The sequence below is a fragment of the Orycteropus afer genome, unplaced genomic scaffold (assembly GCF_000298275.1).
Source record: "Orycteropus afer afer isolate SDZICR_OR568_19922 unplaced genomic scaffold, OryAfe1.0 scaffold00034, whole genome shotgun sequence".
In the NCBI taxonomy this organism is placed as follows: domain Eukaryota; kingdom Metazoa; phylum Chordata; class Mammalia; order Tubulidentata; family Orycteropodidae; genus Orycteropus; species Orycteropus afer.
Window position 1 is genome coordinate 9,394,235 of NW_006921621.1, and position 14,341 is coordinate 9,408,575.

The 14,341-nt window shown below is 44.8% G+C and overlaps 1 protein-coding gene across 1 annotated transcript in view; it reads left to right on the forward strand.

Annotated features, from left to right (window-relative positions):
• TNFRSF21 (TNF receptor superfamily member 21) overlaps positions 1-14,341 on the forward strand; it is a 146,660-nt gene that overhangs the window by 56,770 nt on the left and 75,549 nt on the right. Inside the window, exon 2 of the mRNA XM_042780328.1 lies at positions 1,648-2,529. Coding sequence (XP_042636262.1) covers positions 1,648-2,529 — 882 coding nt within the window. The remainder of the gene's footprint in view (positions 1-1,647; positions 2,530-14,341) is intronic.

Here is a 14,341-nt window from a genome sequence, read left to right on the forward strand (position 1 = left end):
TAATTCTTAAATTGATTTTATTTATTTTTCTTTTTATTGTGATTTGGGTGAAAATTTACAGAGCAAATACACTTTCCATACAGCAGTTCACATACACTTTGTCTCACGACATTGACCACAATTTACCACAATGCAACATCTCCCCTCCTACTTCCTCCCGATAGTTACCTCTTCCCTGTGTCCATCCCTGCATGCACTCCTGCTCCCTGAGCTGTCTCCCTGTACATAAGCAGCCCTTCTTTCTCCCATGATTGTTCTCTCCAAGGAGTGTATCTACCTCAGGTAAATGTTCAACTCATATGCCTGTCTATTGTTTGGCTGGAAGCCACAGGTGTTTGAAATCCTTAGTCAGGATTTCTTTAGTAGTATTCATTAGTCCAGGGGTTCTTAAACCTAGCCCCATAATGGAATCACCTGGAGAACTTTAAAAAATCCCTTGTCCCCAGGCCACATCTCCTTTCAATTAAATTCAAATTGCTGGAGTTGGGACCCAGGCATTTCTCTATATATTCACCAATTATTACTTTTTTTAATATTGGTGGCTTGCCTGTTGCTATGATGCTGGAAGCTATGCCACTGATATATAAAACACCAGCAGGGTGACCCATGGTGGACAGATTTCATTGGAGCTTCCAGACTAAGAGAGACTAGGAAGAAATGGTCTGGTGATCTACTTGCAAACACCAGCCAAAGAAAACCTCATGGATCACAACAGAGCATTGTCCACCTCACTTAATTTGGAAGCTTAATTAGGTGGGATCAATCGCTGGAGGAGGACATAATGTTTGGTCAAATAGAAGGCCAGCAAATTGAAAGGAATTGGCACAATAGCTGGGCAACCTTTCATTCTGTTTTACATGTAGTCACTATGAATCGGAGTCCACTTGAAGGCATCGCTCTGTCTTTCTCTCTCGGTGTATATGTGTGCATGTAACTCCCATCCACACACTTCTAAGCACTCATTCCAGCTCATAGGACAGAGTAGAACTGTTCCATAGGGTTTCCAAGGTGGCAAATCTTTACAGAAACTGATTACCTCATCTTTTTCCCGCAAATTTTTGAACAGCCCACTTTTTGGTTAGCATTCGAATGCCTTAAGCACTCGCCACCAGAGCTCTGGTAACTGCAGGTGAGTCTAAAGTGCGGCCAAGTTTGAGAACCAAAGCACTGGTCTCTAATTTTCCAGGTGGCTGATTTGAGTCCTCTATGGACTATGGTTGTTTTTCATCATTGCATAAGAAACAATCAGAAGTTATCTGTCGCAGACATGTCTCAGTAAAATAATTTACTTAGAATCATCTTTAAAAAAAAAAAAATTTGGGTCAGTGATGTTAATGTCCTCGCATCACTTTTCCTGGAGTTACAAGCAGCTGCAATTTCTCCAGCAAACGCCAAGGGGCACCCTCAGACTCCCCGCTCCACCTGGAACGCCTTCCTCTTGCCTACTGCACAAAGAGCCCGGCCTCCTCCCGGGTGACAGCACAAAGGGGCGAGTCCCCGCCCCTTTGGCGCCACCACGTGTGTACCCGCGCCCGGCGGCCTCTCGGCTCAGTCCCTCGCCGACCGATCTGGGCAGCGGAGGAGGGAGGTTGGCAGAGGCTGGAGACTTAGCTATGGGAAGTTGCTCCTTTGCTCTCTTGCTCCCAGCCCTCCTCCCTGGTTCTCCGCAGCCGCTGTCGGAGGAGAGCACAGGGAGGCGCGGGCTGCAGCCGCGGCTGCCTCTCCCGGTCTGGGCGGCCGCGCCGCTGGACAGGTGCTGAGCGCCCCCGGAGCCTCCTGCACCGCCTCCCTCCTCTGCCCGGCTGCCGCAGTGCCAATGGGGTGTTGGAGGTAGATGGGCTCCGGGCCCGGGAGGCGGCGGTGGATGCGGCGCTGGGCAGAAGCAGCCGCCGATTCCAGCTGCCGGGTGGCCGGGCGCCCCGGGCGCCCCGGTCGTCCCTGCGAGCCGCCGGCTCAGCCATGGGGTCTTCTGCAAGCAGCAGCACCGCTTGCCTCGCCTTCTGCAGCCGCATCGCCGGCGGAGCCAGAGCCACGATGATCGCGGTCTCCCTTCTCCTGGTAAGCGCTCGGGGAGACTGGGGACATCAGCCGCGCTGGAGCCTAGCGAACTGCTCTCCCAGCGCGGGGCGGGTCCTTGGCCTGGGGCTGCTGGAGCTTTCAAGAGCAGGCGACAGACACTCGCGAGGGCTCTTATGGGGTCATTTTGGGGAGCCGCATGGCCCAGCGGGGTTCGGGAATGAAGGGGAATTGTTTTCTTTGCAGTCTGACTGCGCTGGGGGAGGTGCTAGAGGTGGCTGCCCATCTCCCTGTGCATTTCAGGGCTTGTTCTTCTATTCGGCCCACCTCACGGTCCACCAGCCCATACTCTCTGGCCGCTGCCCCTCCGCGTGGTGTGGGGCCCGAGCTAGGGCGACGGCCGCCAAGGGCTCACTCCGGCTGCCGCTTTGTTGCAGCTGCAGTGTCATGTCGGGATGTTACCGCAATGGAGAGAGTGGTACCGGGTGCGCGCCGGACACTGGAAACCGCTGGGTGCATCGGCGCCTCGCATTCCCCAGCAGGGCGCCAGCCGCCCCCTCCTAGATCCCTCCTCCATCTCTCCTCCCTCTTGGCTCGGGTGGGTCCCAGTTTCCGCAGGCCAAAAATCCCTTAGACCCACTCCCAGGCGCCTCCTAAGCGCCGGCTCCCAGCCAGCCAGAGAGCTAGCACTCGAATAGGGGGAGGGGGAAATAGGTACATAAAGGAAGGCCAAGTACATCTCCAATCTTCCCTATTCATTTACCTGAGACTGGGCAGGTGAGCCTGCAGGGTGGTGCAGCTTCCTTCAACACCCAAGCTGCATCCCCTCTAGGGCGTGCCTTGTACCTAGTCCTGCATCACATACCTGGTCAAAGCCTGAAACCACCCTTGAACCAAAACTTGTCCCCAACTTCCCCAAATCCTTCACTCTTCTTTGCTAATCTCTGGGAGGAGGAGGAGGGGCAGCTTTGTGGAAGGCATTTATTTGAGATCAAACCCTTGTGCCATTGTAAGCTCCATACCTATCTTTTGTCCCTGTAGCAGGAAAGTGGAAACTCTCAGTTAAAAACAAGAAAAACAAAAACAAACAAACAAACCAACCAACCACAAGAGCCTGCCTTCATGGCCGGACTTTGTAAGCTAAAGGCAGGCTCGCTGTCTCCTTTCGCCAGAAGGCTGAGCGCCTGGCTAGCCAAGAGTGCCTAGATCCCAGGGCAGTGCAGTTGCTATGGCTGGAACATTCACCCTACAGACTCTCTGGTTCCCTGTGTGAGAGTGTGTTTTAAAAGGAAGGGAGAAACTAAAAAGTTTGTTGCTGTTAGAGTTTATCATGAGACAAGTCCCTGTCTTCTGCCCATTTGCATAGTGGGGTAGCATCATTAGTAACGTCAAGGTATGTATCCTTGAAACAAGTCCTTGCTTACTCGAAAGGGAGTTTTTTTGGGGCAGTGAACCTGCATTAACAGGCTTGGTGGGGAGAGAACTCTAAGTCCTGAGAATGCTGATCTCCATCACTGTTCAATGGAGTTAGATGTATCACTGAGTTTTCTTCAAATGCCTATGATCTGTCACCCTACCCCACCATATGTTTGTCAGGTCCTTCTAACCTATCTGGTTAGTATATTCCCCATAGAGGCTACTCCCAGATTAAATCTTGAGTCGGTATGCAGTAGTATTGCATTGTTTTACCTTCTGGTGGTACAGTAAGGAGCTCTGGTGGTGTAGTGCCTATGGCATTTGACTGCTAACCAGAAGGTTGGTGGTTCAAACCCACCAGCCACTCCAGGGAAGGAAGATGGGGCAATCTACTTCCGTAAAGATTTACTGCCTTGGAAACCCAATGAGGGTTGCTATGAGTCTGAATTGACTGAATGGCAGTTTGGTTTGGTTCGGTTTGGTTTATTGTTGTTAGGTGCAGTCGAGTTGTTCTGACTCATAATGACCTTATGTACAACTGAAGGAAACACTGCCTGGTCCTGTGCCATCTTCACAATTGTTGCCATGTTGGAGACCATCGATACAACCCCTATGTCAATCCATCTCATTGAGAGCCTTCATCATTTTCACTGAGTTTCTACTTTACCAAGCGTCATGTCCTTCTCCAGTGACTGGTGGCTCCTGATAACATCTTCAAAGTACATGAGATGAAATCTCACCATCCTTGCTTCCAAGGAGCATTCTGGCCATACATCTCCCAAGAAATATTTGTTTGTTCTTCTGGTAGTCTATATAGTATATTCCATATTCTTCGCCAACAACAGAATTCAAAGGCATCAGTTCATGTATCTTCCTTTGGTCCAGTTTTGCATATGTTGTTGTTGTCATGTGCTGTTGAGTTGGACCCGACTCATAGAGACCCCTCCTTGGGTTTCCGAGGTGATATCACTAGGGAAGTAGATTGCCCAACCTTCCTTGAGAGGAGTGGCTGGCCGCTGGGTTTGAACCGCCAGCCTTCTGGTTAGCAGTCAAGTGCCTTAGGCACTATGCTGATTTAAAATACTATGGCTTGTGTCAGGAGCACCTTAGCCCTCAAAGTGACATTTTTGCTTTTTAACACTTTAAAAAGAAGTCGTTGTAGAAGATTTTCTGAATGCAATGTTGTTTGATTTCTTGACTTCTGCTTCCATGGGCTTTGAGATAGGTACTTAAAATAAATTTTCCATAAAATCAAAGAGAATGTTGCTTTAACCAAAAACCAAGAAAGGGTCCAGCTCCTTTTATAAACCATTAAACTTAGAGTACTTAAAACTTGTGCATTGTATTTGCAGCTGAAGTCCTGAGAATTTAAGATTGGCTGTGTAAAAATATGAAATTTATACTAAGATGATCAATTTCAAGGTGTTGACCAGGATAGGAAGGAGCTTTGGTGGTGAAGTGGATAATTCATGTGGCTATTAATCAGAGATCAGCAATTCATAACCACTCTGCCAGAGGAAGATGGGGTGATCTACTTCCTTAAAGATTTACAGCCTTGGAAACCCAATGGGGTCTCTATGAGTTGGAATTGACTCAGTGGCAGTGAGTTTGGTTATAGGATTCCTTATTTTTGGCTAACTATAATAAACAGTTCTACTTACATTTTTGGAATGGCATGGGTTTGACTTCTTCCTTCTGCAGGCTGACTGAGAGAGGATGTACCCTGAGTAGGATCTTTAGGAACTACGTTATAACCCCCAAGCAGGGTGGGGAGGAAATGTCCTTTGTTTTTCCTGTCTGTACTCTTCATGATCCAGTCTTCAGGAAAGGCTTTGTTAATATGTGAAATGTTAATCACATAAAGTTGTTCTAAGGATTCTATATCCTTATGGGGTTCTTGATCATGTGAAAGTGACAGAAAGATACCAGGTACAGGAGCCCAGGTAAACATAGCAGGATGTTCAGAAAACTTCTAGGGTTAAGGGTGGGGAAATTAGTGACCTGTTCACATATTGCAGTTAGATTGAAAAATAATAACCTTAATACATGTCATGCTTTTTATGGCTTTCAGCTACTCCTCATCCTTTAAATACACCATTTGTGTGTGTGTGTGTGTATGTGTGGCAATATTTATATTATTATAATTTTTCTGATGTTTTGTCATTACAGGCTAGCTGTGTAAAGGAAAGCCTACTGTATATAGACTTTTTTAAAAAAATTTTTTATTGTGGTTTGGGTGAAAGTTAACAGAACAAATTCATTTTCCATACAGTAGTTCGTACACATTTTGTCTCATGACATTGACTGCAATTCCCCACAATGTAACAGCTCTCTTCCCTCTTCCTCCCTACAGTTACCTCTTCCCTGTATCCTTTCCTATGCATTCCTGCTCCCTGAGCTATCTCCCTGTGCAAATACTGCCCTTCTGTCTCCCACAATTGATCACTCTAAGGAGTTTATCTACCTGATGTAAATGTTGATCCTGTATGCCTGTCTATTGTATGGCTGGAAACCACAGGAGTGAGTTCAGTACCAGACCTGAAGGGTAACTAGGAGCCATAGTCTCAGGGGTCTCACCAGGCTCTATCACACTAGCAAATCTGGTCTTTTTTTTTTTTTTTTTAGTTTTGTTCCACATTGTTCTCCCACTGTATCCAGGATCTCCTGCACTGATCCCTTTTGGAGTGGTTGACAGTGGTAGCCAGGCACCATCTAGTTCTTCTGGTCTCATGGTCATATAGGCTGAGGATAGTGTGGTCTACTAGTCCCTTGGACTAATTGTTTCCGTGCATCTTTGGTTTTCTTCATTCTTCTTTGCTTTGGATGAGTATATCTATGCATTTAAAAATGCCAAGGTGTATAATATATAGTGGGAGCTCTGGTAGCATAGTGACTAAGGCACTTGACTGCTAACCAGAAGGCTGGCGGTTCAAACCCACCAGCCACTCCTCGGAAGGAAGGTTGGGCAATCCTACTTCCATAGTGATACTGCCTCGGAAACCCAAGGAGGGGTCGCTATGATTCAGGGCTGACTCGACGGCACATAACAACAACAACATAATATATAGTAACAAAATATATTTATAGACAGAAAGAGAACAATTCTAATGTACTTCATGTATAGTACAGTAATTCATTTACCCTGTGAAGCAAGTAATATTATCTCCATTTCACAGATGAGAAAATGGAGACTCAAATGTCCTGCACCACACAGCTAGCAAACGATGGCCCTGAGGCTGGAACGCCTGACTGTTCAACTCATGTTCCCCCTCACTCCTGTGCCACACTGCCTGTTTCATAGCCTCAGATGGCTAGGTGTTGAAGTATAACAACAGAGAAGGCTCCCTGAGGGAAAGTTGAGACTGGTGGCTTGGTTTGTTGCAGAACATAACTGAGTATTACATGAGTATCTTTGGAAAGAAGTGTTCTTGCCACTTGTAGATATGTTGCTGATGAGTTGAGGCATCTGCATAATATTAGAAAGTAAAACACAGCCTGGAAGTCGAAATATTATGTGTTCCAGGCCAAACGTCTAGAGGCAAGATAAATGAGACCTTTAGGTTTGTGCCAGTGTTAAGAATGCCCTAAAAGGGCTTGCCCAATGACACATACAGTCAGAAACGGCCTCTTGCTCTAAGGGAGCTTGTCCTTGGCAGATGTAATGTTGGCAGTTACACAGTCAGAAGAGAAGGAAGCTATAATTGATAAGGAAATGAGTTCTAAAGTTTTGGAAACTGCTGTTCTGCATGTATTATGAAGCCCAGATAGAGAGTCATTTGCTCTAAGAGCCTGCCTAGTTGTATGCTTGCCTTCAAAGTACTAAGTATTTGTGTTTAGCAATGCCATTGAGACTGGACATCTAGTTTAGTGCCACCTTCTGACCTCTGCTTATAAGAGTTAATTACCTAGTGTTTTGGCATTACACTCTGGTTGAGTAAGCAGGCATGGGGTGGTCTGGTGCGAACTGAAGCCTCGGATCAGGTCAAAACTGGACAAGTTCAGGTAACACTTTGAATTAGAATTATAACTTTGAATTTTATATCTGAAAGATTGTCTCCTTTCTATTTCCTCACATGGTCTACTAGTCCCTTGGGCTAATTATTTCCATGTGTCTTGTCTTTTCTTCATTCTTCTTTGCTCTGGACAAGGAGAGGCCCATTGTTGCATCTAGATGGCCACTTGCAAGCTTTTAAGACCCCAGTTGCTACTCATGAAAGTAGGATGCAGAAAAATGTTTTTGTGTAGTATTTATGCCAGTTGAGCTTGACGGGCAGTGACTTCTGTTTGATTAACAAATCTCCATTGAGCACCCTTTCTGAGCCAGGCACTGTCCTAGGCAGTGGCAACCCGGGAATGAGTGTGAATCCCATCACTTCAGTCAAAATGGAGAGAACAGGATGAAGCTTTCTGATTGAACTATTTCTAAAGGCATATATGTGGTTGATTGAATCTGCCTCAGTTCCAATCCAAACCAAAGAAACTTCCAGTGTAAATAATATACAAACAAACCAAATAAGTAAGAAGAAATTTCCTTGTAATAGGATTCATCCTGCCTTAAGTTGAGAGAAAAAATGGAGAGGAAATAGTTGTAGGGGTCCTGGGGATACAATAGGTAAACACTCAGCTGCTAACTGAAAGGTTGGCATTTGAACGCACTCAGCAGTTGCATAGGAGAAAGATCTGGTGATCTGCTCCCTTAAAGCTTACAGCCAAGAAAACCGTATGGGGCAGTTCTACTCTGTCACATGGGGTTATTATGGATCATGTCAAGAATAACTTGATGGCACCCAGCAATAACCAACTAGTTAAATTTGGATAAAGTCTATCAAGCTGGTTATGGTAAGCAGTTAGTGCCATATTTTCTAAGGTAATTTTCAGATGGTTTCTGTTTTCAGGTGTGTCCTTATTGGACTGAGATAGGTGTGAACTATTGAGCTGGTGTTAGCAGACAGTCTGTCCATGTGTACGTTCTGTATCATAGATAACAGTAAGGTGACGTCACACTTGAACTTTGCACTTTACACCATCCACAAAGATGAGACAGACATAAGACCCTTTGGAGACTCTAGGCAAGTTGCAAATTGGTTTTCAATTCAACTGGCTCTTTATAAAGCATGTAAGCTATAATTGGCTTTAGCAAACTTTATTAAATTTTTTTTTTTTCAGTAGTGGAAAATGGTCAGATGCGTCATCAGACTGTTCAGGTACCAGTATGAATTGAGTGACTTTTCTTTATATAAACTGCAGTGCCGATTTTCCAGTAAGTGTGAATACCCTGCTGGCCCTTTTCTTCCAAGCAGGCCTGGAAAATTTCAATGATGCTAGGTCACCAGCAAATTCCTGGCACACTGAGGTCCTTCTCTTTTGTGATGAGAAGCCGAGGTTACCTCATGGCCTCTTGGGCATATATGTCTGATAACCATTTGAAGCAGAACCAGTCTGAGCTATCAGATGCAGATATGTCTGTTTGAGAGGATGAAAACCAAAGCTATAGAAAGAGTCACCTTGTTCCACAAAGTTGAAAGCCCAGTTGGTGTTAGCAGGAGCTTGGCTTTGTTGCTGCTCCTGAGCAGCTGCTGAGCTTTGACCCTTTAGGAATAGGAGAGAGACCATGAATAAATACTGGCCTTGGCCCAGTGTTTGTATTTGTCAAATATCACAAAGAAAAAATCAACAGCCATCTTAATTGGCTTGCATGCTGCCGCCTGGCTTTCCTACCACCTTCCATTCCAGCCTGAATCTAAGAGGAGAGGAGCTTGGCCAGACGTTAAAACCCAGGAGGAACCTGGCGGATGTTGGTGGGAATGTGCAGGACTCAGGGCTGTAGAGCGGTAGAGCTTACTGATACTTAGGCTGTTGTTTCAAAGGAGTAAATAATCTCACTTCTTTTAAGGGGTGCCGAAGACCACCGGGAATGTGCCATTCTCCCTGGTTTTGTGGCTAGCAGGATTTTTTTTTTTTTTTCACATGTCAGCACCCTGGCCTTAGAGACAACAGATGTTTGCAGTGTTGGGAAAGTCACGCTCAGAGGGACCTCAGGTAGGAGAGGGTGGGATTGGGCAGGGTGAATGGTTAGGGTACTGAACTACCGAACTATAGCCCCATTTTCTTTAGAATATTTAAAAATTATATCTTAAAGCTTTATCCTAAAGTAAAAAGAAAAGGAATGGTTTTTGCATGCTAAGTTATAATAGGACAGATCTATATATAATTTTTCATTTGCTTCATTTAACTCTCTGCCACTAGAACTGCTTGATGGAGGCTCTGTCCCTTGGAGACATTTACAAATCTGTCTCTTTAGAGAGGAAGTAGGAACTTGGATATAGGAGCAAGGAGGGCACAATATAGTGGAGCCACATAACAGCAGCCATGGATTCAATTGATAAATAGTACCAAGGGAATAAGAAAGTCTGGTGGTGTAGTGCCTAAGGCATTTGACTGCTAACCAGAAGGTTGGTGGTTCAAACCCACCAGATACTCCATGGAAGGAAGACTGGACAATCTGCTTCCATAAAGATTTACCATCTCACAAACCCAAAGGGGGTTGCTATGAGTCAGAATCTACTTGATGGCAGTGAATATATATATATTTTTTTTTTGGTTTACCAAGGTGTTCTGATTACGTAGTGCCACTCTGACAAGAAATGTACCACAAATGGGATGTCCTTAACAAACAGGAGTTTATTCTTACAATTTGGAGGCTTTAAGTCCAAGTTCAAAGTGCCAGGCTCTAAGGACTGGGTGAAAGCCCCTCAAACTTAAGGTCCAGCTCTGCCTCCTGCTCCCAGCCCACTGGAGCTAGAAGCGTTTCTTCACTCAGACAGCTGCTGGCTGCTGAGACTGAGAAGCCCCAAGGTTGACAAGTCAAAAGGCACAGTCCTGATGTTACCAAACCACATGGCAGGCCATCAATTTAAGTCCATTGTAAGTCCCAGTGTTGGCAGAGCATGGCAGGCTGCTGAGCAATGACACAGCTACATGCAGGGTCCAAGCGTGCCATAGGCTAGAGACCATTCCCAGGGCTTCTCCTTACATACAGGAAGCAGACCATATCCCAAAGGCAGCTACTCAGCTGCTTGTGATAGATCCCACCATGGAGTTGATTGTCAGTCTCATTATGGGGAATAACTACCACCAGCTGCCCAGCCACTCAACTAGGCCCAGCCAAGTTGACACACAAACATAATTACCACACAAGGGAATTGCCCTGGTTGTACAGTGGTTAAGCACTTGACTGTTGTTTTTATGTGTCGTGGAGTTGGACCCGACTCATAGCGACCCCTCCTTGGGTTTCTGAGGCAGTATTACTACAGAAGAAGAAAGTACTTGACTACTAACCAAAAAGTTGGTGTTTTGGATTCACCAGCTGCTTCACGGGAGAAAGATGTGGCAGTTTGTGTCCATAAAAATTATAGCCTTGGAAACCCAATAAAGCATTCCTACCTGTCACATGAAGTCTCTATGAATCAAAATTGTATGTATGGCACATTACAACAACGTAGTACCTAAGGGTGTTCCTGTGTGGTACCAATGGTTAATATGCTTGCTGCAAACCGAAAGGTTGAAGGTTTACGTTCACCCAGAGGTGCCTTGGAAGAAACACCTGGTGATCTATTTCCAAAAATTGAGCCATTGAAAACTCTATGGAGCTGAGTTCTGTTTAGACACCCATGGAGCTACCATGAGTTGGCAATAACTTGTCTGCAACTGTAGACAGTACCAAGGGAGTCCCTGAGTAGTGAAAATGGTTGAGGCATCCACTGCTGATTCAAAGGTTGAAGTCTTGCAAGTCCGTGTGGTTGTAGCATCAGCCCTGTTTTACAGATAAGCTACTGAAGCTTAAGAGAGGTTATGGTCACACAGCTGGCAATTGCTCTACAGAAGATTCAAATCTAGGTCAGTGTGGCTTCGTATATACTGCTTTTTCTGCCAAGTTGTGGGTAGGGGAAGGGTAACCTTAATTTACCAGAATTTCTTTCCTGTTAAGAAATGCTTTTACCAGAGAGTTGAATGTTGTCTTTCCAATGGGCAGTGTTGCTCCATGGTGGTGCTAGAAAGGTTAGCTAAAACTTCTGGTTATAAAGTAAGAGCAACCTGTGTATGTGGATTGCAAGGGGAGGGCCTGGCCATTGGCAAGCATTTTCCTATGGTGTGATTCTGACGGGCAACGGTGCCATGGTTAAGACGGAAAGATACTCCTGCAAATTGAAATGTTATAAATAGGGAATGGATGCTTTGCTCTCCTGCTGCTTGGGGTCATTTTGAAAAATATTTGCTTAGTGAGTAATAGTGTGACATGGGTTCTACTTAGCAAAGTAGTTTCAACACACTTATCCTGGGAGCTTCAGGACATTTTAGGGTTTTCTTTGCTGCCACTTTCATAATTTGTACAGGATGCATACATGGGCTTGCACCATGTCTTATTTTTATTCCTTTTGTTAACTTTTCATTTCAGATCTCTCAGATACTGGTTTAACATCATGATATGAGTGGTCCCATAGGTGATGTGTCTGTGTGTGGTTTATCACACTCACTTGTAGGATTCTCTTAAACAACTTTTTAAACTTCTCTCTTTATTCACATGGGGTTATCATGAGTCGCAATCAATTTGATGGCAACTGGTTTATAGATTGTTGAGACTAAGTAGGATATAGAGAGGTGAAGAATGACAGGTAATTGTTTCATCATTGATTTTGGAAAAATATTGGAGTTCTGTTCTCTCAAAAAACTTTTGTGACAAAACTGTCATCTGATTTCATCCCAGTTATGGCCAGGTCAGACTAAGTAGGTTTAGAAAAGGTGGGGAGGGTTGAAAAGGCAACCCTTTCAAAGACAAAGTGTGCAACAAGTTCTCAAAATAATTTGCCTGGTTATTATTCAAACCTTGCTCTTCCTTTACTCCTAGATGTCCATGGTCTATCCTTTTGGTTTTAAACCTTGTGTGTGTGTGTTTCTTCATTTAGAATGCTCAGGGCCAATGTTGTTATTCTGTTTCAGCCTTTCTTAGACAACAGACAATGTGCTATTTATCTTTGTTTTTCTGGCTCAATGCCCTGACACATAGTAGTTAAGCGATAGATGATTGTTGAATGAATTCCAGAAGGATCTTGCTGTAGATTAATTGTTATTCTAGACAAGTTAGCTACATCTCAATACTTTAAACTACAACTCAAGAGGATTTGAGTTATTAAGAATAAACATTTTAGATTTAAGCAAGTTGATAGACTAGAAGAAACAAATGGATATGGTATTCTTTTTGTCTTCTGAATTCAATTTTATTCTTTGACAGTGTACAGATATTTATGCATCATTAAAATTAATGTGTAAGTACCTACTGTTTTTCTTTTTGTAGCTATTTTCTTTTGTTTTTCATTGAGTAAATATTTATGAATGTTCTGGTTACCTAGTGCCACTCTGACAGGAATATACCACAAATGGGATGGCTTAAACAAACAGGAGTTTATTCTCTTACAGTTTGGAAGCTTTAAGTCCAAGTTCAAAGTGCCAGGCTCTAGGGACTGGGTGAAAGCCCCTCAACCTTGGGCTCCAGCTCTGCTTCCTGCTCCTGGCCCACTGGAGCTAGAGGCATTTCTTCACTTAGACAGCTGCTGGCTGCTGAGGCTGACAAAGCCAAGGTTGACAAATAAAAAGGCACAGTCCTGATGTTACCAAACCACATGGCAGGCCACTAATGTAAGTCCATTGTAAGTCCCAAGGTTGGCAGAACATGGCAGGCTGCTGAGCAATGACACGGCTACATGCAGCGCCCAAGCGTGCCATAAGCTGCTTCTTATATATGGGAAGCAGACCACATACCCAAAGCAGCTGCTCAGCTGCTTGTGGTAGATCCCACCATGGAGCTGATTGCCAGTCTCATCATGGGGAATAACTACCACCAGCTGTCCAGCCACGCAACCAGGCCCAGCCAAGTAGACACACAAACATAACCACCACAATGAAGCATCTACTAAATATCACATGTTGCTAGATTCTGGGAATACAATGTTGTTGTTGTTAAGTGCCGTCGAGTACAATAGTGAAAGACTATTCATGATCCCTGCCTCTTAGAGTTCATGGTTTATCAGGGAAGATAGGGGAGTGACATTTAAGAAAGAGCAACCATTCAAATAGCAGAAGGAAGAGTCTACCAGTAGAAGGAATCGCATATGGAATGGCCCAGAAGTAGAAAAGAATCCACATGTTATGGAACAGAAAGAAGTGCATTGTGGTTGGTGTTCAGTGTTTGAAGGAAGAAGACAGGTGGGTAATAGCTTGGGGTTAAGGAGCAGCCAGATCATAGAAAACAGTTTAAGGTTTGAAGGTGTCAGGATACCACTCAGTGGGAAGCAAGGTAATAATGTGGCTTCAATTGTTGTTGTTGTTGTTGTTGTTATTTGCCGTGGAGTCAGCCCCGACTCATAGACTCATAGGGACCCCTCCTTGGGTTTCCGAGGCACTATCACTACGGAAGTAGATTGCCCAACCTTCCTTCCGAGGAGTGGCTCGTAGGTTTGTTATGTTTGAGGTGGCTTCAATTAGTTTTTTTTTTTTTAAGATCACTTTGGCTGCTGTGTGAAAAATTCATTAGAGAAGGAGAAGCGTAGATGCAAGGGTTGTTGTTAGGGGCCTCCAAGTTGCTTTTCCTCTCACAGTGACCCCATGTGACAGAGTAGAACTGCCCCATAGACTTTTCTAGGCTGTAATCTTTACAGAAGTCAGTGGCCAGGTCTTTCTTCCATGGAGCTGTTGAGTGAGTTCTAACTGTCAGCCTTTCAGTTAGCAGCCCTGCATTTAATTGTTGTACCATCAGGGCTCCTAGGAGCTCTGGTAGCATAGTGGCTAAGACACTTGCCTGCTAACCAGACAGCTGGCGGTTCAAACCCACCAGCCACTCCTCGGAAGGAAGGTT